At 40.4% G+C, this 24,908-nt stretch overlaps 2 protein-coding genes across 28 annotated transcripts in view; both read left to right on the forward strand.

Moving 5' to 3' along the window:
- The first annotated feature begins 344 nt into the window (after positions 1-344).
- On the forward strand, positions 345-7,511 carry stx2b (syntaxin 2b). Of its 3 annotated transcripts, XM_063489257.1 has the most exons (11): positions 345-653; positions 749-823; positions 922-1,021; positions 1,595-1,669; positions 1,748-1,821; positions 2,437-2,545; positions 3,829-3,902; positions 4,055-4,192; positions 4,554-4,664; positions 4,748-4,856; positions 5,026-5,101. In XM_063489257.1, exons 1-10 carry the CDS (start codon positions 624-626, stop codon positions 4,841-4,843), a joined length of 882 nt encoding a protein of 293 aa, XP_063345327.1. In that variant the 5' UTR covers positions 345-623; the 3' UTR covers positions 4,844-4,856; positions 5,026-5,101. The 3 variants fall into 3 exon arrangements, with proteins under 3 accessions (XP_063345327.1, XP_063345329.1, XP_063345330.1); XM_063489259.1 differs by lacking the exon at positions 4,748-4,856 and having other exon boundaries at positions 5,026-7,511; XM_063489260.1 differs by lacking the exon at positions 4,748-4,856 and having other exon boundaries at positions 5,029-7,511.
- A 3,574-nt stretch (positions 7,512-11,085) lies between these two features.
- Positions 11,086-24,908, forward strand: part of rimbp2b (RIMS binding protein 2b) — a 99,447-nt gene continuing 85,624 nt past the window's right edge. For 22 of the 25 annotated variants that reach the window (XR_010095255.2, XM_065471826.1, XM_063489129.2 and 19 more), the window contains exons 1-2: positions 11,086-11,149; positions 11,232-11,363. Coding sequence is in view for 23 of the 25 variants with exons in the window: in XM_065471826.1 (XP_065327898.1) it covers positions 11,147-11,149; positions 11,232-11,363 (135 nt within the window). In the remaining 2 variants the exon portion in view is untranslated. Of the gene's footprint in view, positions 11,150-11,231; positions 11,364-16,311; positions 16,331-24,908 lie in introns of those variants that run through there. The other 3 variants (XM_063489131.2, XM_063489143.2, XM_063489148.2) reach the window with 2 other exon arrangements.

Here is a 24,908-nt window from a genome sequence, read left to right on the forward strand (position 1 = left end):
TAAATAAATAAAGAAATCAAATTGATATTTAAAAAATCGATTTATAATAAACTCAGAAATGCCACAAAAGATTAAAGTCTGACAATGGTACCTCAAATAGTTTCAGATTTGTGTAATAGTTCTACCAAGTTCAGCCCTTTTGAAATATGATTGCAGCCATTTAGTTTATTTATCATAAAGTTCAAATGTGATTAAGGGAGGACCAGATTCTCCATCAACGTCATCTGAGAGAGAGAGAGACACTCAGAGAGAGAGAGAGAGAGAGAGAGAGAGGCGTATCCCGGGGATATTACTGTGGATCTATTACGGATCCGATGCACTTGTTGAGCGGGGAATATCGGCAGAGTTGAAACAGGAACAGCCCTTTCTGGGTTTATTTCTGAGTTGTGTCTTGGACCCAGTTTTGATAAAACAAATGCTCGACCTGTGGCACTGACTTCCTATTTCTGCGACTGTCATCTCACAACCTCGTGGGCCTGGATCTCAGAGATTAAACTAAATCTATTTTTATTAGCCACCTGGACCTGACTGCGCGGCAATGTTCCCCCCCACATGGAGATGTACAGGATAGAGCCAGCATATGCTTTACAACTAGCTAAGCGGGAGACGAGCTGACCGGTGTGATGAAGGATCGACTGGCTGAACTGACCGCTGTAAGTGTTTTTGTTTTACCTTCAACTTCGTGGATCGTGACGTGATCCCAGCGGCATTAAAAAAAAGTCACTCAAACACATTTTCATCCTCGTAGGCCGCTCCACAAACAGAAGAGGATGTTGCAGTTACAGTTAACCAAGATGGATTCATGGATAGCTTTTTCAGAAGGGTGTGTACTACTGTGACTTCCAGGATGTGTACTAAGACTAAAAGCAATAATAATTGAGGACACTGATGAGTTCTTGACTTATTTTTTGGCTGGTGTAGGTGGAAGAAGTCAGAGGAGTCATCGATAAGATCTCAATACAAGTGGAAGAAGTGAGGAAGATCCACAGCATGATCCTGTCGGCACCCAACACAGATGACAGTAAGTTTGGGTCGTTTAGGATGTTAACATCCTTTAGGGTTTTTTTTATTGCTTTATTTTTAGAAATGCATGGATGGAAGTAGTCTTTTTGGGCACAGAGTCAACGTGCTTCAGATGTCTTCCTTCCTTAGTTGCGATGAATGGCCGGCCGACCGGAAACCTGTGAAGGAAATAGCACTCAAATTTGTATCAAACCTGACAAACTACTGTGAGATTCAGGACCCAATCAGGGATTTAAACATGCTGTTTTATTAAAAAATAAAATAAAAATGGTTTAAAATTATGACTGGAACATAAGATCCGAATCAGTGTCTAGCCTTCTTTACTGTGTGAGTGGAAAATCTGGTCACAGGATAACTCAGTTTACTTTGCCATGGAGTCAGTTAATGTAGTTCATCACAGTGTCCATGACGTGGAAATTGTCCTTTATTTTGTAACCTCTCCATTATTGCCTCGGGGTCGTTGCCAAGTGACCAGCTGAAATCAGAGCAGATCAAATATTTGGATTACCTGGATGACGACTTTTCTTCTAAACAAACTCAAATCTAACACATCTCCTGTTTGTGTGTGAAGGAACAAAGGATCAGCTGGCTGCACTCACCAATGATATCAAAGGGAATGCCAATGTGGTGCGAACCAAACTAAAATGTGAGTTCAGCTGTCGTCCACATTTCTTTCATGTGTTTCAAATTGTGTAACAATGTCATTTTTACTTTTTTTTCACAGCCATTGAGCTGAGCATGCCCAAAGACGATGCTGCTAACAGGGCCTCCGTAGACTTCAGGATCCAGAAAACACAGGTCAGGATCTCCTCACACACGCACGCTTATCACATACCTGATCACACGACGACCCAAGCACTGCTCTGTCAGTTGTATGCAGAACTTCATACAGATAAAAGCTGTTTTGTTTGTATTATAAATAAATCCAGACATTATAACTTCTGACTATCCAGCTCTCAGCTTTACTTCTATATTTTGTTGATGGTATATTTCTCTAGTTTAAGAGCAAAAACTGTATCATAACCTTCCAACACTTCCAACGTGTACTTTGTATCTTGTACTTCTGAACTATAAGGTATTAAGTCTTAAAACTTTGCAGGGGGTGACATGATGGTCCAGTTGTTAAACCTGTTGCCTCACAGCAAGAGGGAGCTGGATTTAAATCCGGTCTGGGTACTCTGGCCTCCCACAGTCCAAAGAAATGCACTGGGTTAGATGGACTGTTTCTAAATGGGCTGCAGGTGTGAGCATAAGGGTGAATGGTTTTCTCTATATGTGTTACCTCTGTGGCAGATTACTCTGCCGCTCCCCTTAAAACAGCTGGGATAGGCAACCCTGAGCTGGATAAGCAGAAGTCTGGAATGCCTGCAGCACATTATCACTTTGTGTCCCTGTGTTTTGACTTGTCCTCAGCACACTGTGCTCTCCAGGAAGTTTGTGGAGGTCATGACCCAGTACAACGAGACTCAAGTGTCCTTTAGGGAAAGAAGCAAAGGAAGAATCCAGAGACAGCTGGAGATAAGTGAGTGACAAATAATTGTACTCCTGTATCTAAGTAAGCCCAGGAATAATGGGCTACATTAACTACCAATGGATCACCATACAGGACTTGAAATTAATTACACTTTCAATTCTTTTGACAAACTTAAAAAAGTAGTGCTAAAAGGGTGACAAAAGAAGTAAAACCCTCAAGCTGTGTTAGGGCAGGATCCAGGAAACAGACCGCACCAGCTTCCTCTCGGCTTCTCTGGACACCAGCCTTAGTGCTGATAAACAGAGAAGAGCAACAGCATAGGGTTTCTGCAACACCCAGACAATACATTTCCAGTGTTTTGGAAAGAAATGTACTGAAAATGGTTCCCGCATTAGCAACATATAATGTAGTCTCATTAACAAATATTCTATATCAAATAGAAATGATTGTTTAGGTACAATAAGATTCATATTTGTTCTAACTCCAGATTTGTAATATGCTTTCTGCTTATTCTGTTAAGTCCTCGCTGTTCAGTATCCCTGTAACAAACAGGCAGATCCATTGTATTAAGTACATGTGAGTAACAATAGTGAAAAGCAAAAAATAAAATAGGGTTGACTCCCAGAGCCAGTCCCTGCGGCCGGCATTAATGAGAGGCTCTAGTTCTGCAGACGGGCGAGCCTGATACTGGAGACGCCTCTCTGTGTTTGCGTTGCCCGGGATACGAGCAGAGCAGTCGGCGGCCTGTGCAACAGTAGTTCACCTGTCTTTGACCAGACTCAGTTTGTGCTGTCGCAGAACACCAATAACCGACACCGTTCACAAGTAAAAGCCTTGATGTGTAGCGATGAGCTGAGCACGTGGTGTGTTTTGCTTCGAGTGTCTCTCTGAGGAACAGCCACCGATAAAGGTGTGCGATATACAGTAAGCACCTGCACAGCGGTCTCTCTCTCTCCAGGGAGAGTACTTTACAACAGGAGGCATGGTTGCAGTAAAAGAAAGCCCTCTGTTTGTAGAGACTGTTTCAGGAGCTTTGGGGGGGTTGTGTGGATTTCCTTTGTACCTTAGATCCTTCTTATGCAAACCTTTGGCACGAATCCACTGACAGCTGCAGCAGGCAGAGATGGGGTAAAAGAAATAAAATGTATTCAGAGGGAATCTTCCTCCGTTCCATAATGAGAATTAACATCAAATGAAGTCATATTACTTTCATGGGTGGGAGCAAATACACATGGTCCAAAACAGTCACTTTTGTTAGGAATGCCAAAACGGATGAATCAAATAAAACTGCCAGACAATTTTTAATTCTTTGTTTATTTGTTTAATTCTAGCTGGAAGAGCGACCACCAATGAAGAACTAGAAGACATGTTAGAAAGTGGAAATCCATCCATCTTCACCTCTGATGTACGGTTTCTCCAGCATTAATGTGCTTGCTTGGTAAAATGCCACGACTGCCATCTAGTGGCTGATGAGTAAATCTTTTTTGCAGTTGGGATTGTGTGCCGATGGGGTGATTTTGGATGGATTTTTGAAGGTATTAAATCTTTCTCCCTCAGATCATTTCTGATTCCCAAATCACACGGCAAGCCGTGAACGAGATAGAGTCACGACACCAGGACATCATGCGCTTGGAGACGAGCATCAGGGAGCTCCATGCGATGTTCATGGACATGGCAATGCTGGTAGAAACTCAGGTAAGAGCCTCATCTGAGTGGAAACTTTCACAGGCAGATCTGTTGATTTTTCTTTTAAAATTTGTTTCAAAAATTGTCTACTTGATATATCAGAATGGAGCTCATAGCACAAATACCAGTATCAAGTCAGAGGTGTGAAACATAAGGCCTGTGGGCACTAAGACTTGTCCAGCAAGGAGGTGTACCCACCCAAATTGTCATTCACTATTTACAAAATTATAAAATTAAAGGACATAAAGTTCCTCTCTTTCCACTACTATAGAAATTACTGCTTAAGATCAAAGTGGCCTGTATGTGGTCCACGATGTGAAATAGGTTTGACATCCCGGCCATAAATAAAAGCATCTGTATTCATTTACAGGGGGATATGGTTAACAACATCGAGAAGAACGTCTCTAATGCAGCTGAATACATTTGTCGCGCAAAGGAAGAGACCAAAAAAGCAGTCAGGTACCAGAAGAAATCCCGGAGGGTATGTGCTCCTTTCTGGTTCTTTCTTGATGCAATTTTCATTCATGAACTTTAAATAACGCCGTCGTCTTCTTCACTTGCCAGAAATACATTATTCTTGCCTTTGCTCTGTTGATCCTGCTTGCTGTTATTGCACTAATTGTCGGCCTGTCTGTCGGACTAACCAAACCCCCTGCATGAGACCTGCTGTGAGGTAACAACACTTCCACACCCACAACTTCCTTTTCTTGAGCCAAACATCCATCTCTTAATTTATGAATCTGTTTTATATATTATGTTTATCTGCCGAATGCTTCACTGGATCTGCGGTTTCTCAAATGCAGCCAGTTCCTCTGACTACTCCTTTCTCCTGTTTTTGACAGAAGCTTCTCTACCTTGCCATGTGTGGAGGTTTCATACTTTTACTCATCATAATAGTCGGAGTCTTTGAGTAATGAATTTCATCGTGTGCAGTTCCACAGCAGTCAGAAGTGATGAAACTTTTACAAGCTTCATAATAGGACTGTCAGCCTCTATCCAGCAGAGGTGCAGGACAGATGTCTTGAGCAGAATTATTTCCCCATTATTGTTTTTGTTTTGTTTTTTTTTTAAACAATGACTCCTGATAACAGGGCAACCGACAGCTGATGTTTGGAAATGATACATTTTTACGGTAAAAGAAAGTTTTAATGTTTATATCACTTCACTACATATGAAAAGAGCAGATCTGGCATATTTACATGATGGACACAAGTGTCGGTGTTAATTAATACCTTTTCTTAATTAAAAGAAAAAATAATCAAAGCCTAAACCTTAGCAGCAGACGTGTATATAGATATAGATCTGTTTGTCTCATCTTCCCAGTACCCCTGCTAGTCTTGAATGTTTTTTATTTTATTTTAATTTTTCGCTTTTTTAGCAATTTAATCACTCACTAAAGACAACATCTTAAAGTATTAATTGTTACTGTTTTATGGCAGTTAGGGCGTGTCTGTCCAATTAGAAGCATGAATTCCTTCTCGTGGTCAGCAGAGTCCAGTGCAACAGATTTTGGTGGGGAAAATATTCCTCGGCTCCTTAATACTTTCCTTTGGAGTTTCCTCAGTCGCCAGTTTCATGCCTTAGTGAAAACATGGTGCTTATATTTGATGATAAAGAGACAAAATATATTTTAGCCAGCAGTACCTACACAACCCCAATTTAAAATTTAAGTTGGGATAAAATGTAAAAATAAAAGCAGAATGTAATGATTCATAAAAGCAAATCCTCATATTTCATTCACTATAGAACACAGAAAACATATCAAATGTTTAAGCTGAAAAGATTTATGAAAGAATAAAGCATTATTTATTCTGAAATTGTTCCATATTTGGTCTTGCAAATTGGTGAGCCTGAAATTACTCTGAAATTTGTTCCTATTTTTGATGAGTTTTAAGGATGAAGGCTGAATTCAATAAAACTGGAATAGAGGTGGGCATACTTGTCATGACAGAAGTAGGTTGTAAGATTGTGGGATGTACCACTTCAAGGATATCTGCTATTCTACCTTCAAAACACAGCTCATCTAGCTACTGGTCAGCTCCAGTCTGTGTGTACTTTACTGTGCCAGAATAGCCTTTAGTTTTGATTGTTTGTTATATGCATGTAACTAATCGGATGTGATTGGGACATTGCTCAAGATCACAGAGTAGTGGTCCAGCAGTAGTCTGTTTTGTGTGGCTCTAAAGTTTCACACCAAGGTTTACATTTTCACTGCAAATACTGTAAATATCAATTCCAAATATCAGTTCTTTCTCTCTTCTTAACTGTAAAACATCATAATTGCTATCAGCCCTGAACAAAGACGCAACAGTCAACACACAGAACCAGCTACAATAGACACAACAACATCGGCCCCTGTGTTATGCTGAAGTAGAGCACGTCTGTTCAATACAGCAGATTACTGTTGTTCTATATTGCTGTTAAATAGATTTTTTTGTGCTAAAGAAACAGTTTGACATTTTGGGAAATGATTTGGGTGCTTGTTGAGGGTTCGATTAAAGGATTAAGTATAACTTGCATGTTTAAAGTAATAAACATGCCACAGACACTTTTTCTTTTACCCAGGCTAGGATAGCTGCTGGCTGCTGCTTCACATTAAACACAGACATGAGAGCATATCATTCTTTTAACATAATTTAATAAAACTACAACAACTGCCCAGACAGTGGCGCACTGGTTAGCACTGTTGCCTTGCAGAAAGAAGGTCCTGGGTTCAGGTCTACCAGCTAGCTGGGGTCTTTCTGTGTGGAGTTCACATGTTATCTCTAGGTACTCCCACAGACACACGTGGGGTTTGTTTAACTGACTGTAGATGAATGGTTGTCTCTCTCCAAGTGCTAGTTGGGCACCCTGTCCCAGCTGTGTACCCTAAATTGGGTAAGCTGATGCATGTCACAATTTTATCAAACTGCTGCTTTAGTGTCAAAACATGTGACCAGCTCACTTCTCTGTACACTGACGGCATACTTTGTGTTTACATGTTCAAGTACATGCTTTATCCTTTTCACCTGTTGTGTATATATAATGTTATTTCTGTGACGTGAATGTTAAACTACTACAGCTCAGGAGACCTTTAGGAATTTCATGTAGTCACATAGAATCCACTGTTATACTGTAAATGTGCCTTCTTGACATTTTAATATGAAACCTTAACTTAACCTTAAGTGCATTTGTCACAGCCACTGAGTGTGATGACTGAAATACTGCTGTGAAAAGAGTCATGCAGTAATGTAAGACTCTTGGAAGAATATTTCAAGAACACACATTTTTATTTTGATCCTTTTTTGTTTTTCGCTTGATTTTTGTATTTTATACTGAAAAGACAGATATTAACTAATGCAATAAATAAAAAATCCAGAATGAAAAGTCCTGTCTTTGTTTATTTTCTTAAAAACTTCTTAGTTAAATATACAGGGGCTATCCAGATATTTAAAATAATAAATAAATAAAATCTCTGACTATTCAAGACAAAATTAGGGGTATTTTGCCTGCTCTAATAACACTTCAAACATTTGGAGGTTCAGTTTATTTAAAAGAAGCGGAAAGAAACAGAGGCTGCTGTTTACTTCGGGCCTAATGAGTACTTTGCACAAAGCACTTGTCTTCTGTGTAATCAACCAAACAAGATTAGTTAGGAAAGTGGAAGTGAGTCCCTGGAGGGCAAGGTCTTTTTTCCCTTTCCTCTCTTTTTCTCTCCTTTGACTTAGATCAAAGGCTCTTTCAGAGGTGCACTTTTAATGAAATATCACAGAATGTCCTTAAATATGAACTCTGGGACTTTTTTCCCCCCAAGTATTCATCCTACATGTCAAATCAGGGGACATTAAGAACTGTGATTTAACTTGGTCACAGCAGTTGGTTCAGATGAGTAATTTCTGTGGCAATATGTCGATGTTAAAGCATGGTGAGTGATAACAAAGTGTATTTTTGAGCATTGACTAATTATTTGGGTTAGTGCCTTTTCAAATTTTGAATAATAGTTTACTGTTAGTCATTAGTGGGAAATCTCCCACGTTCCACAGAATAGACTGAGAATTGTAAGCAGCCATCTGTCAGTTTGAAAGGGAAATTATACAAATATGAACATTTTATGAACTATAAATAAGAGATATTTAAACTTCTTAGTGACTCACCACAGCAATCGTGATGTGATGGCCATCTTCTACCACTGGTCAGCAGTGCTAAAGAAATATATTAAACTGCCCTGTTACTGCAATTTTCCGTCAATAAAGGTAATACTCTGTTCTTACTCTGCTGTGGTCAGTGTTACTCACCAGCAGAGTTTGATCACAATATTGATAGTATTGATACCAGTCCTGGCATTGGTATCAGATTGATACTAGCGCGATAGGCTCGAAGTTAAAAAGTATTGGTATCAGCAATACTGGCCCTGTATTTACTTGGTATCTGTACTAAATTTCCAGTATGGCACAGCAATACTTACAAGTCTCCTCAACTGTACTAAATGTATTACTTTACACATAAAACAATTTCTTTTAAGTGCTTGCATTACTTACATCATGACCTGTAACGATGAGTAGCGATTGGCTGGAATAAGTATCCTCAACTACCAGACCAACTTTTCTTGACTTTGATGAAGGTGAAGCTTGAGGGGCCGTGTTGAGATCAACATTTTGTAAGAGTGGATTATAAACAAGCCAGAATAATTCAGAGTTATGTGATAGGTTGTATAAATCAACTGCCTATGTGAAGTGATGGTATGTGAGATAAAGTGGAGTTGTTAAATGGACAGTCAGTTTTGCTGAGAATACAGTAGAAATTCATTTAATTTCAGTGTTATTTATAGTGTTAGCTCACTAGCCACTGGATGTGATGAAAGTGCAGGGGGATTAAAGAAAACAACAGCAGTGACATTTGACCTCTGTCGTAAGTGAAAGCTGGAATTATCAGTCAAAATAGAAATCAATATGCCAAATGGAGAACAACTTAGCTTAATGCTACTAGTCAAATGCAACAGGGCTGGAGCACTGGTTCATTTCCTTTCACCAGCCTCCCTTGCTAGTAGTGCATGTAGCTTTGTGTTTGCTAATCAGCATGGAGAGAAAGTACAGTGTTTGAAGTTCAAATGTCCCAGTTTTACACTGGGACCTGAAAGCAGCTCACATTTGTGGATATGTGCGAAGTTGGCCCCGTTAAATTAGTCTCAAACTTGAGCTGTTCGTATCGAGCGGTTCGTTCACACGTATTTAAGGTTTTGTGAGCAAGCGAGCGAGAAGTTACAGAAAGTTTTTCGAAAGGTAAAATTATCGGATTTGTGAGCTGACCATAAATCCTTCTCATAAAGCCTTGGCTTAAGCAAGAGTGGCCAGAAAATTCCAGCTCTGTGGGATGGTCTGAGGTCAAACGTAAGAAAGAGTGCGACATGATTCCCAAAGAGCAATCCGCTTGGCATGTCTCAGTACTGGATGCAATATGTTCTTAAAATATTTGAGGAAGCTGGACATGTGCAAGACAGAAATATAAAGTAGCAAGGCTAAAAAGTTATCCACTGCAGTTGAGCAGTTTCTCTAATTTATGTCTTTAAGAAAGCGTTAAAAATGCAGGAAGAATTTGACACAGGACCTGAGCCATGCGTCTGACCCTTCAGTTGATTCATCTGCTGCTCAGTGAAGCCTCATCAGAAATGATCTCAGTGGAAGGGTTGCTGTCAAGAAGCCGTTATTAAGGAAAAGAAACAGGGAGAAAAGTCAGAGGTAAGTACACAAGAACCAAAGTCAGTGGCAAGAGGTCTTATGGAGTGATTCATCCAAATTTTACTTCAAATCATCAAAATGTACAGAGGAGATCAGGCGAGAGGTGAGTGACAGTGAGTGTCTATAGCCATGGTGGAGGTGCTGTCATCAATTAGGGCTGGTGTTGGGGATGTGGTCAAAATTAGTGGAATTATGAAGGTAAAATAGTACCGTCAGATTTTAATCCACCATACAATATGCCCCAAACACTCTGCCAGTGCGGTAAAAGCATACCTGGATAGACAAACACACAATGTAACACTATCAGCCATGGATTGGCCTCCCCAGAGCCTGCACTTCAACATTATTAAAGCAGTGTGGGATCATCTTGACAAAAAAAAGGCAGAAACACTCAAAGAAGAGCTTTGAATGTACTGCAAAACCTGCAAACTCTTCCTGAAGACTGTTTAATGTATTTAGAGAGTTCCGGCTGTTGTGAAGAATAAAGGTGTTCATTCTAAATACTGATTTTTAAACTCATTAGAATTATGTAAATTTTGTTTTTGTCTTATATATTGTATTTCCATGTATGTTTGCACATGTTTGAATAAATCACTGCACCTATTCCCCTTTTTTCCTGGAAAAAATAAAGAAATCAAAGGTGGCTCAAGTCTTTTGCACAGCACTGTAGTTCAGTATATTAGAGTCTAACTGGAATTGGAGCTGTCAGGGAAGGAGAAGTCCACAGCTAATAAGTCTACTCTGGGTCTGGAACACGCTGGTCTAGATGACACAGTGGAAACTGTGCTGTAACTCATGACCATTAGACTTCAGGGTGTACTTAGTCTGGAGTCGCATTAAGGCTCACAGCTGCTGTAAATCACAATTTTAGTTTGAGAAAAGCATGAATTTTAAACTGTAGCCTAATGCAGCATACACTATAAAATAAAATTGAGCTTAATGTTTTTTATGACTTCCACAGTTAATATTTAAATCCTTTAACACTTTCTATGTGCATATAATAAGAAGAAATACATATAAATATATTGACTCTTGACTGTTTTCAATTACAGAGGTGTAGTTTTATGCATTTTGCATTTCCTGTGGCAGCTGTGTCATCTTTTCTGTCTGTGTGTACTAACAATAATCCAAATCCATTATTATGTAACTCCGTTGAATACAGATATTTATAATCTGAACATGCTGGAGATCATCATCCGTCGCTGCTGACCATGACAAGCACTTGGGGAAGCATGCAAACTGTTCTGTCATGGTAGGTTATTGCTTGTACCAAGCAAGAGATGAAATGTGACTGATGCAAGGCTTTGCTTGACATCTATTTTTCCATTTGCCAGGGGACGATGGGTTGCCATAAGACTTGCAAGGTGGAGAAACTCCTGAGACAGTCTCAACGGGAAGTAGTGTGGAGCCAGAGACAAACGCTAGCCAGAGCAAAGAAGAACAGCTGGGTGAGAGGCACGGATAAAGTGAGTGTGGCGTGCTGTTTGAGTGTGTGCTGGTTGCTAAGCTTTCAGTGAATAAGATTTAACAGTGTCTGGACACTGGGTGGATCAGAATTTGTTGATGCCTGCAGCCATAATCTGACCTCATCCCGCGCTCCTCAAACAAGATTCTTGACTGCCACTGAGGTTATTATTAACAAACTCAGCCATATGCACCTCTTAATAATTGGTTTGCCTCATATATTTAGCTATTAAATTAACAACATAACAGCGGAAGTAGTCCTTGCTGCTCATTAAATAGACTTAAAATGGATAGCTACAGTTAGGTCCATTAATATTTGGACACATTTGTTTTGTACACCACCACATAGCTTTTAACTTTAAAAATCAATGTGAATGGAATTGAATTGCAGACTTAGACTTAGACTTATACTAACAAAAGTATTACATTGACTACTTTAGAATTAAAACCATCTTTATTTATTTTGTATATGTTTTTCAGCCAGTGATTGCATGAAGTCTAGAACCCATGGACATCACAAAACGCTATTTTCCTTACTTGAGATGCTCAGCCGTGTTTTTAGTGAAGCCATCTTAAGTTGCTGCTTATATGTTTTTTTGTGTTGTTTATTTAAATCACGCTTTATTGCTCTGCAGTCAGGTGAACTAGCACTATGTCCCATTTCTTTGGCTTGAGAAACTCTTGGGTTTCTTTGGGTTTCCACTGGCAGCCACATGTACCCATATCATAACGCTGCCTCCACCATGTTTGGCAGATGATGTGAGCTGTTTCTCTCCTTCTCCATACTTTTCTCTTCCCACCATTTTGGTACAAGTTCATCTTAGATTCTTCTGTCTGAAGATTTTTCCCAGAACTGTACAGCTGCATTCATGTGTTTTATTTTTTGACAAAGTCTAATGTGTCCATCCTGTTCTTGAGTGGAACCGTTGGTTTTCACCTTGTTGTAAGCCCTGTGGACTTTGACAATGGCATGACTATGTTTTTGAGTGTTCTTGATGCTGTTAGTTGTTGTGAAGGGTTTTTCTAAACAGCATGACGTACTTTAGTTTTCTTTGGTGCTCTTTCAGGCCTTATGGTGTTGGTGGGTTGGCCAGTGAGTTCATTCTCTTTAAGAATCTACGGATTGTTGATTTGGCCACTCCTAGAGTTTTTAGTGTCTCTGCAATAAAGGTTCAGTTGGGAAAAGTAAAATGTTTTCTGATTTTTCTGTCTGTTTCAGGCTCCCTTTTAATTTTCTTTTCAAAATGCACCACATGTTTTGAATTGTGAAATGTCTGGACTGCTGGCAAATCAGTTTAGCACCTGGACAGTCTGCAGAATGTCTTCGCATCTATACTCTTGAGGACAAATCCCAATACAAGATATTCACAGTCTTTTCAGCTGTTTGTGCTATAGTTGCTGACATTCAATTCAAAATAAACATATATATTTTTTTAAAAAGTAAATATTGTCACTTTCAACATTTTGAATGTTGGGTACTCAGTTGCTTTTGCTGCGATAAACTGACAGTCCAGAGTGTACCCTCGATCTTGCCCAGATAGATTGAGATAGGTATCAGCACTCCTGCTGCCCTGAACTAAATAATCAGTTAAGCATCTAGATTCATAGACTCTTTAAATTAGACGATACAAAATGAAGGCTAAAGTAATTTTCCAACATTTAGGCTTCTGTCACACAGGCTTAGAGCTAGTTTGCAGAAGAATATGTATTTCTTGCGTGGTTGGTGAGTGACTGCTGGATGTTGTTGGTCATCACTAATTGCCTGTATTTGCATGGTTCACCTTTAAAGAAAAGTTAAAAGAAAAGTTGTGCTATACAGTGACAACCAACCTGGTTCAGTTTCACTGCTCCTTAGCAAGTAGTTGGTGAGTATTTGCAGACAAGTTGGCATCTTCCATTCAAACTACAGGTGACTGCAGCAATCTGCTCGTGACTAAAGCAATCACAAGATCTTTGGTGCAGCAGAAACTGTCGCTAGGTCAAACTGGTCAGCTAGCAAAAGTAAGCTACCTCTAGCAAACACTTGCCATTCGATTAGTAATACAATTTTTCCTTATTGACCCATGGTCACCAGGGGCCATCTACACTGGAGCTTTATGTTACAGTCATGCTAGGGAGGTTTGCAGCATATCAAAAACTATTATTGGTTGCCTCGAACCAGGTGACCTCTGTACTTTGACCCTAATCACACTAAACTCTGTGTTATCACATGGCAAATTTTTCTTGTATAGAGGGATTTTATGGGCCTTCAAAGCTTTTACCAGGAGCCAAAGGAAAATCATTCTAGTAAAATATTTTTTAAATAGTTATTGTATTTGGCATGCCAATTTCAATAGTTTTTGATCATTAAATGGTCAGAAATATATGAAATACTGAGACTTGTGTTAAAAAAGGTTTAGCTTATATGCTTACTGTTACCCAGAAAGGCCCGCTCTAAACCAGGAAAACCCCTGAAACTCCTGCCTGTGTTTGTGCTTCTGTATCGGTCTTGCTGGAATGAGTTAAAAACGACACACTTGGAAAGAAACTATTGTGGTAGTAACTGTTAGTGATAGCGATATACTCAAACCATCTTCCAGTTCCAGCTCCTGGAATCTGTGGCAGGTGTATGATGTAAATTAACAGGCAGACCTCATAGCTTGAAAAAGCAAAGTGGTAACATCTGATGAGAACTATGTTGTGACACTTCTATCGTCAGCACACGATCTCCTCAGCGTGTTACATGACTGGTGTTCACAAAGTTAGGCTATTTGCTTGATTAAAGCAAATAGCCTAACTGCACCCTGCAGGTGCAGTAATTTACTTATAGAGGTAATAAGAGATGAGAATGGCAAGCTCATTCAGGCACCTGCAGAGAACCTTGTAGGGGTTTGTATTCACAGCCATTGTCTACAAGCCTCAAAAGAAACCCACAATCCATACATGGACAGTTCTTTTGAAAATGTCTAAAATGTTTACATAAGGGTCTGACGTGTTCCTCATGAGGAGGGTGACGTAGATAGCATCAGGGTAGTTCGTGCTACAGGCAAACGGCAGGAGGCAGGGCAGGACCTGGAGCACTTTAATATGACTGAAGTCAGTTTAGTGGCCTGTAGCAACTGAAACCTGTATTTATCCTCCCCCTTTGAAATGCCGAAGAAATAACTGCATTCTGACCTCTACCTCTTTGTCATATGCACGTTATGAGTTATTTTCTGGTGAATATTGTCTGACTCCATCGGCGTATCCAAATCATCTCCGTGCAAAAGCTGAGCTCTCCGTGTTCTATTTGTTGCACAGTTTTTGAATAATATTCCGAACTCTTCACAAAAGGGAATGTCAAAACAGTTGTTCACACCTCCGAATGTGTCTCAGTAAGCTGGGCGCAGGCAGGCCTGGAGCTGCTGTTCTGCCTTCTGACAGCTTTTGACAGCTGTCTGCCCAGGTTTGGTTCTCTTTAACATTCTAAGGTAGGCAGGCATCCACTGAATCATTATTTCAAGAATAAAATAAGCGAACAAGTTGACGTACCCTGTACAGCTTTGCCCTCCCCGGGGATGAGAAAATACTGTGATTCCAAATAGTTTAATAGACACAGTTTACCTCTAGTCCGTAACAGTTAATGGTTTTATTTAAATGCTGTGTCTACCTGTAGAGCTTCGGTGTGATGGAGACAGACATTTTAAATGTATTTGTAGCATTTACATCTGTGGAAAAACAGGGTAAAATCACACTTAGAAGTCCTACTTTGGTGAGATCTACAGTTACCTATAAAGGTGTGCTATACTGAACAGTACTTCCTGCTTATGATCAGAACTAAGCACCTCCCCATTTAGTGTTTACATACAGTCAGAGGACACGTGTGGGAACGGTTGACAATTGCTTGTGTCGTGGTTGCCTTCAGTCTTAAACAGATGCTGTGCTAAATAGGCTGTTGATTGGGATTGCAGCTAGGGTCCCGCCGTAGGGGGAGGGAGGCCCCAAGACAGGAGGTAAGAACCTGCTGTAGTTGCTAAGCATCAATGTTGAGGGAAGTCGTTTTGGGCCCTGCTCTTCCCGCTTCTCCTTTTCCCATAACAGAGTGCAGCACCACTGTCAGCCACAGAGGGCAGCCACACCACACATGCTGTGCTGCTATCCTCCACATCTCCCTGTAGTAAAAAAACCCAGGATGACCCAAATAATCCCCTTTAATACCCCTGTGCACTTGATTTCCCGATCTGCGATTGGACGGCCACGGTATTGCTGCTGTTTGTGACAGCTGATTGGTCTTGCCCAACTTGACAGCGAGTGAGGCTTTGTCGAGCCGCTGGGCAGCCTCTGTGGCATGATGACCCATGATGAGGGAAGGCGGTGCTCCTGTATTAGCTTGCAAAAGAAATACAGTAGCTGGGAGGTAGTGCCACAAAGCTGGGAGCAGTGAAGCTGGGGATGTCGGAGAACCTTGCATGACCTTGCCAGCTTCAATCATGGCTACTCATCAGTGGCTGGTTAGGTGAGCGGGCAGTAGGATACAGCACGCCGCTGGCAGCGTTTATTGACAGAATTGTCTGTGACTGCAGAGAACAGGACAGAGACGGTCCTGATTAAAAAGGACCAAAAGACATCGTGGAGAAGGTGCACTGCTCGGCACCACTGCACACTGCACTGCCTCTGCACCCCTGCGTGCGTGTGTCTGTGTGACTAAGCGTGCATGCGTGTGTGTGTGAGAGAAAGTGAGAGAGAGCGAGAGAGGGAGAGAGAGGAAGGGGGCGTGTTGATGTGTGTGCTCTGCTGCACAGCCACGGTAGTGTGAACTGAATGATGCTCGCTGGCTGTCCCTCTCTCTCTCTCTCTCTCTCTGCCTGCGCTGCCTGGCTGTGCCTCTTTCTGCCGAGCATTGATGAACCATTTTATGCTACATCGTCCTGGTCCTGCTGCCGGCTGCTTCTCTTTCCTTTCGACACAGTAGGAGACACCTGCCATTTCCTCATCGGCCCTTTCTCATAAGGTAGTGTACCAATCTACTGTTGGCTGTCAAGCTGTGTATGTTTTTCCGAGCCGCGGATTGTTGCACTGACTCTGCTGCAGGCTTCCTATGCTGATGCTGATGCTGCTGCTGATGCTGCTGCTGGTGGAAGGATAAGGATGATCATAATATCTCTTAGTGGCAAACATAATTGAAATGCAACCCACTGCCTCTTACACACTCATAACCATCTACCCTCTTATGCATGTCTTGGAGATGGATCAGCGTGTTTTGAGCTGCTCTGCACAGGAGTGTAGGTTTGACAGCACGGTGAAGAGCCAGAGGACATTAAGCATCATTTGCATGCAGTGAGGATTCATGCTTATTTTTTTCTGTGTTGTTTGTGTCCTGATGGGGAAACATGTTTAAAGCGTACACTTACCTTAGCATAGCTGAAGCAGTGTGTTTATGGTCAGTGTGTGTGATATAACATGGTTTTTGGGCTTGACGTTGGTCCCAGCTGTCACTGCCATGCCTGTCAGGAGATGTTTTCTGTAGATTGTATATGCAGAGGAGATGTGTTTAGCTTTAGGTTGAGGAAACTAGTCGGATTGCTGAACTTATGTCAGTGAAGTGGAGATAGGAATACTAATTGGAAAAAGCACTCAACTGAAATGGATGCATTTGCTTGGGTTTTACCAAATATTTGCTCAGATTATCCATTGTTTTCGTTAAGATAACAGTGTATACTGTCTGTGTGGCTGTGTGTGTGTGTTTCATAGCTGAAAGATGATACGGTGTGTATGTTTGTCCATTATAAATGGGTACAGTGTAAATATGTAAGGGGTAAAACTGTTTCTGCGTATTGCATTGGCTGTAGCAGATTGCAGCATTGGCAGCGGACACACAGGGATGTATTGTGATTTTTATTGCGAGAAAATATTTTATGTGTGTCTGTGCATGAATGCACGAGTGCCTCCCAAGGTCACTCATTTGCAGTGTTTCCAGAATTAGAACTGTCAGTCTCGATTCACACCTTGGGTATGAGAGAGTACTCTGACGCCAAACTCCCATCCGTGCCGTAGCTCCTCCTGTCCACCTCGACAAGCAGACATGGCCATTCATCATTTCGCTGGCGATCCCTTCGCTGGCAGCAGAGGGACTTTTATCCTCACTATGCACCGGAGGCAAGTTTTCATATTTCAAACCAAAAATTTGCGTGCTGTCCACGGAGCAGATTCCTAGAGGAGCGGCGGTAGGGTGCTGCTGGTGGTGGGAGGAAGTGTACTTTTTTTTTTTTCTTTAAACCTAGCCCCAGGGTCAGATAATATTTGCATACGCAGCAAATGGGTGTGGTGTAACATGCTAGGGGTTCAAACATTTTTATTTATTTTGGCTCAGAGAGAATACTGAATGTGAATTAGAAAAATTAATTTGGTGCTTGCCTTAATGGCACATGAATAAAGCCGAAGAGCAGTTTAATGAGTTTAGTAGTGATGTAATGACTGTTTTTTAAATGAAAACAATTCAAGTACTAAATATAATTTTAATGAATTACTAAACATTAATTAATTAAAATTATATTTTAATTATACCGGGGACAGTATTTACTTGCTTTGCTGCTTTACTAATGTGTCAAGATCCTCATAAGCTAATCTGTATTCAATCTGCTACATACATATAAAGAGTCTTTTGGTGAGAGCACAGAGAATGAATGAAAACAGTAAAGTTCTGAGTTGTGGGTTTTGCATACAAATGCACTTTCGATCCATTAAAGTACACAGATTAAGCTGTGTGGGATTTTCTCTTTCCTTTAGGGTGTTTTATAGCATTTTATTGCATGCAAAAGGTCTGCAAAGTTAAAAAGCTCATGGCAAAGAGATTTATTCTCTTCTTAAGAAAATATTGCTGCCTGATTGAATTCTACTTTTTTTTTTCTCTATCTTACCAGGTAACACATTTGTACACTTTGTAAGGCTAACAATTAAACTAGGATTAATTATATAATCAAATACTAAAAAAAAAAATACAATAAAATTCAACCGTAGCAAGTCAAATGTAAAATTAATAACTGCTTAGGGGGGAAGAAAAATCAACATTATCAGCTGTCTGTTTGTGAAGGATTAAAAAATGCAAAACTTTATCTCCACCAGAAAAGTTGTTGTTCCCTGTGGTGCCAGAGGGTAAGACAGCACTTTCCACCCACAGTGCCGCATACTGTGAGCCAAAGTAAGGACAGCTGTTTGACATAGACTCATAGTCAGTATAAAAAGCGGACATAGCTATTGTAATGTCAACCACTTGAAATGAAAGTTTTCAGCATCTGCATCTTGGTTTCAAAAAACTGGAGGACTGACTGTCAGCTGTTAGCTCATTGGCTAATGACGTGTTTGACACCTGGTAGCCAGTGAGCACAGAAAACTTTTTGAAACATGTGAAAGACATCAATTTTTTATTGAATATCACCCAAAATGAGTGACTGAGCCCATGAACTCATTAAGCAGATGTTTACAGACGTCAAGTCTGGAACATATTTTCCAATAAACTGGACCAGAACGCTTTTGCAACCACAATTATCGCCATCTGGTGGCCTAAGGCATTTCTGCACAGGCTTAACTTTTCTGGACGGTTTATCCACGTTTGATACCATCTAGATTCAACTCTCGCCACTTTGGACGAAGCACGTCTTCACTGCTGGTTGTGTAGAAAGAGAGCATTGAATGATTTAGTTTACTGTAATTATGGAACACAAGTGGTGGGATATTGGCTGAGTGACGGAATAAAACAATGTTAAGTCATGACATATGTCTGGTTTTAAATTTCCTTCTGTTTTGCTAACTCTCTGGCTGTTTATGTTAACAAAAGTAGGCTAATAACATATAAAAGCTAGCTTGTGGTTTGTAGCTAGTGTTTAAAAGCATCGTAAAACATTACTAGCCAATGCTTTGGAATGATAGGGTGAGGTGTGTGTGGCTGAAGTCATATTCAAATGGTTTGGTCTGTGTTTTTTTTCTTTAACAAACGGTATGCTATTACCTAACTTCTAGTTCAGTGGTGTCAAACATAAGGCCCGGGGGCCAGAATCCACCTACCAAAGATTCCAACTTGGCCCGATTAGCAGCTTTGAATAATATGATGGACTGCATAAATTTTGACTTTTAAATCTAAAAACATTTATACATTTTTCTGCATCACCTATTAAATACGTTCCAGAGAGACCCAGTTTGGGCTGGTAAGGTATGGCTTAACAAGTTGCATGTGTATTCATCCAGTCGAGGACATATATCACGCTTAAAAACGTACTGTAAATAAAAGAATCAGTGATGTGGGATTTCGGGCTGATTTCAAACCAAAGCTCTGAACATAACCTGCTCCTGAGGACATTATGCTCAGCATAAGTTACCACTGTGATTTAGTCAGGTAAAAAGAGTATTTGTGACACTGAATACTCTGACTTTAAGCTTGAGATAGCTCATTAACCCATTAACTTGCTTTGAAGTACACCTATAGCACTGGAGTTGTAGTACATAACCAACATTTCTGTTGATCCAGCTGACCAATGGCAGCCTCTTTGCAGAAGAGGGAACTTAAGGACACAGGTGCTAAAACTGAGTGTTTAACACACTGTGTGAGCAGACTTGCTGCACCATTGTACAAAATAATTTTAAAACCACGTAAACTGTGAATTTTGTGTATCATTATACAATGGGTGTATAGTTTTGTGGATAAGCCCAATAGCATTACTAATATGAAGAATTGTCTCCAGTGGTGGTATTGGAGAAAAACATAGATAGAAATGGTCTAAGGTGCTTAACTTGCATAACGTGCTTAACACTTGGGATGTAGGATTGTGAGAGGAGCATGGTTCAGCATGGTCCTGAGTGACTAAAGCTATAGGCTATAGTAACAGCTGGAACACGGCTGCCGTTGGCGTCTGGATGTGGCCTGGATAAGGCACGTGACCCCGCCACAGTGTGAGGCATTAGTAATATGAACAGCAGGGTCCACGGCCGCTGTTACATAACACTATCTTCACTGGGAAATCTCTGTAAAGATGGCTCCGGGAGACTCTGTGACAGCAGAGTGAAAGTAAGTGCATCATCATTGTCTACAACTACATCGCTTGCTCTGATTGTCCCGTGTATGACAAAGCAAACATGTGTCCTCGGGGTATTTCATTTCAAATCTATGCTGCTTTTTTTATTTATATTTTTTAGCTTTATAAGCCTAAGGACAGATCCACCGTGTGCACATGCTCAGTGTATTTGTGTTCACGAGCTTGTCTCTAAATGTATGTATCGTCTTACGTATGCCTTTACACGTGAGGTTTTACATATATCTATGTTTATGCTTACATAGTGAACATGATTGTGTCACGCCATGGCTCCTGCAGCTCAAATGTAATGTAAGTAGATTGTGCCAGCTGTCATCACGGAGGCAGTTTGCTGTGGTGGGGACTCGCTGCTGACATCACTGGAGGTCAAAAGGGAGCCACATGCAATTATCTGAGGAATCTGCCTGCATTCATAATTGATTGTTCCTGCATCTGATCAGGGCAGTCCACTCACTTAGTTGGACAACACTGCTGTAGTGTAAACACCATGAGAGTAGATTCCACAGAAGTTAGGTCTAATGATTGGCTGTTAGGGCGATGCTATTTTTTTTTGCCTCTAATTTACATGTTTGACAGAGTACTGACAAACCTGTAGGGCCTAAACAAAGCTTAGGCTGATGACATAGCTTATGAATCTATGTAGAACTTTCTTCAATTATATAAATCGCAAAAACAATTACCGGTGAAATCATGCATAGTCAAAATAAACAGTGTTGGCAAAACCAATCTGAAAGCTTTGCAAACTATCAACTGCTTTACTCTGGAGAAGCTGACCTATAACAAAGCCACTCTAGGGGTAAAATCTAGTTTGCTTAACTGATGCAACTTAAAAAGCAATTCAAGTATTTTGCAAATACAGAACAAAGTATTGAATTAGAAAAAAGCTCTATTTAAAAAAACACCAATATAAAATGCCACTTTTGCAATGTACATGAAATGTAGATACTTCATTACAGGTTATATAAAATACCCCACTGCGTACCAGAATGTTTGCTTTATTTTGGTATGTAGTTTCTATCAGTTGGACATCTGCCTTCCAGAAAGACCAGCTGGGGGGTAGCACACCAAGCAGGATTACTTAGGTTTCAGTAACAGAGGCCTAGAGGTTTCGTCGTGAAACACAGCCAACTTCCAGCCATCACGGAAAAATATCTATTCCCCTGCTGGTTGGTTGTAGTTGTCTACTCAAGCTTATAGTTGCCAATAAAAGAGCCTTACTTGTACTCTGCAAACATTTGCTAACTAACCACTGAGTGCTAGTGAAACCTGGGAAAAGCGTAACACAAACCAGAAACTGAGAGGAAAAGTTGTGCCTTTCCACTGCAATCAACATGTTTCAGACTTTGAAACTTTGCAACTTTGAAGGCGAACATTCTCAGTTTCCAGTTTGTGTCACACTCTTCACAGTTCAGCTACCACTTAGTGAATATTTGGCGAGTGTCTATAGACAAGTTGGCGCCTTCCATACAAATTATAGGGAATCTGTGACCAAAGCAATCACAAGGAGGTTTTTGGTGCATTACTGTATACTGCTTTCAACCAGTTTTACCATTTTCACCAAGTGACAGTAAGCAACCTCTCACAGCCACTCTCTAACCAGTCGAGGTTAGAGAGTTTTCCCAAGTGTGGGCCATTAACTGATCTCTAGATCCGAGTTACTGGGATGTAACCAATATCCAGATCTTTTCTCATATCGCGCACATATAGCATTGTATATTCAATTTCAACCAATGATAATGAGAAACTGAAAACATGTCTTCAGATTTCTTTAACGTTTAAGTGCTTGCTCATAGGGCGTCATCCGATTGTTGGTGTTTTCTCTGTATTTATAATGTAAAGTCTTTACCTGACAATATACAGCACTTTGAGGCAACTGTCATTTTGACATTGCGCTCTATTAACAAAATTCAATTTTGTGAACTCAAATCTTCAGTTGTATTCACAGATGTTCTATAGGGTTTGGTGAACCATTGCCTTAATCTTGTGTTGCTCCATTCTTGGACGAATCTGCCCAAGAGTTAAATACAGGGAAATATCCTTCTGTCTCCTTGTCCCTTCATATGAGACTCAGTCCCATACACAGTGCTGCCACCACCATGTTTCAGAGTCTTTTACAAACACCAAACAGATTGCTATGTGGCTTTTACTTTGAGTGGTTCCAATCTATGCACTCAAAGACACAGCCCTGATTGACATAGTGCTTCTTGGATAGTCTTTGCTTTGGCTCGCATCTCTACAGAGGACTTTAGAAGCAGTTTTGGAGTGACAGGTGGGTTCCTAGTCTCACCCCTGATCACTGATCTTATTGCTCAGTTTGGCCTTATGGCAAATTCTAGTGAGTATCCTACAGTTTGAGACTTCTACATGAAAGTTACAAAGTGCAGTGTGGTCTTAAAGCACTTGTTAATGCCATCATAACAATACTTTTAAAAGTTTTAAAGATGATTGAAATCATTAATTATGGGTGGGCTTTGGTGCTGGTGACGTGGGAAATTGCTCACGTATTGCAGAAAAGTACATTAAGGTGAGAAAGAGTTTAAAGAGATGTTTGTGTCCCTCTCTGACCTTTCAGCAAGTCTGTGCTGGTGGTCAGCTCGGTGAGAGTGAGGGCTATTTGGAGCTGTTCTAAAAGGTAGATGATCGTGCCTGAGGTTGGGGGTTGGGAATGATTATTCGGATCTTGCCAAAATCCACAGGCAGTGATGATTATTTGTTGGGATTTGCTTTGTAATAAAAAAGCTTATCTCCACAGGTTCATCTCAGTCTTTATCTCTGTCTCTACCTTTGTGCTTACTGCGTCTGCTTCGCCCACACTGCACTCAGATGTTACAGGTTAATTTATCCAAACTTACACAATCAGATTTTTTTCCGCTGGGAGCTATTCAAGGCCTGCTTTATGTGATGTATTTGCTTTATAGTTAAAACAGCAGGCGACAAAAGCAGGATTTTGTAATGTCTGAAGTAGCTTTTAAAGAGATCGAGTCCAGTGTTCGTGTCCTTTATGTGGACACATTCTACTCTGTGTATTGTCCACCATGCTGGAGGTTAATTGCGCGCTCTTTGATAACATATTATTGGCAGGCAGCACCATGGATATGCTGTGCCAGTTACTTCAAGGTACACTAGCTGTTTCTCGACCACTTTTAAAGTTGAGAGTGATTAATGGGATGCTAATGTGCTCCAGAGTTAATGCTCTTGTTTATATGAGGATGTAATTGATTCTGATGTCCTGATCAAGTGAAATTTCACAGCGGATTACTTGAGGGGGGGAAAAAAAAGGCTTGTCTCTGGAGTATGTTTTGCCACACAGTCATTTCCTTTTTGTCATTCCAGTTTGCTAACTTTATGAGAAGTTACTCTGCATTGTTTTATGTTATAGATCTCTACGGGTTAGTAAGCTTGCTGTCCAATCCACTGCCTCTATGCTGGCCCATCAGTGAACGGGGGCATGGGATAATTGCATAAAGAAGCTGTAATAAGGTGGATTGAATTAGCTTTGCCCTGACTAAAATGAATTAAAGAGGTCATCATGACATGCAGACTCCTTAACAGACTCATTACACCTGCTCAACCAAATATATCATAATCTGCTGTGTTAACTTAGAGACACTGGGAATCTAGGATTACAACCCAAATGCCTGTACGCTGGAATAATTGTCAGGATTCAATTAGTTTAATTAGCAATGTTTGAAGGCAACATTCATAAGAGAAAGATGAAAACAGAAAGTTCAGTGGCAATCGTGATGGTAAAGAAATGTTGATTTTTCTTTCTGCTTTGCCAGACTTGATATTTACACACTGATGATAATGTTTGGTTTTTTAATGTTACTAAATGTAGTCAGGCTTCTATTTATGGCTACACAAATTATATGTTCAGGTTGTCAGAACATTATCTGTCAGCTTTTTTGAGGAAATCACTTAAACAACTAGTCCCAGTTTCTTATTGTGTAAGGATTTTATGCCATCTATCAATTTTCCAATCCACTTATCCAACTCATACATCTGGCATACAGCAAAAGGCAGTTTACCAGTCTGGCTCAGTGCAAACACAGAGAGACAAACAACCAGTCTTTTACGTTTACACCAAAGGCCAATTTAGAATCACCAGTTAAACTAACAAGCATTGCATTGTGGGAGAAAGTCAGAGTACCTAGCAGGCACAGGGAGATCATGGAAACTCCACACAGAAAAGGCCTGGCCCAGGAATCTTCTAACCTGCTAACCAGATCTCTGTCATGTTGAGTCAAATTTTTCTCAACTTTCACAAAGTCAGTATTGAGTGGAGGAGATGCCGTGAGGCCACCGATGACTGAAATCACAATACTGTATGTGTGTGGTGAGGATAATTACATTTTGAGCAATTCAGTAGCTGCATGAGCTTATAATTACATTCCTATTTTTAAAATAAAAATAAAGACTATAAGATAAACGTCCCTCTGTCTTTATCTCAGAAGCATTGCTGCATCTGTGTGTTCATATAGTAAGGGAGAGATATTCCCTACATCT

This window comes from Pelmatolapia mariae, linkage group LG12 (genome assembly GCF_036321145.2).
Source record: "Pelmatolapia mariae isolate MD_Pm_ZW linkage group LG12, Pm_UMD_F_2, whole genome shotgun sequence".
Classification (NCBI taxonomy): domain Eukaryota; kingdom Metazoa; phylum Chordata; class Actinopteri; order Cichliformes; family Cichlidae; genus Pelmatolapia; species Pelmatolapia mariae.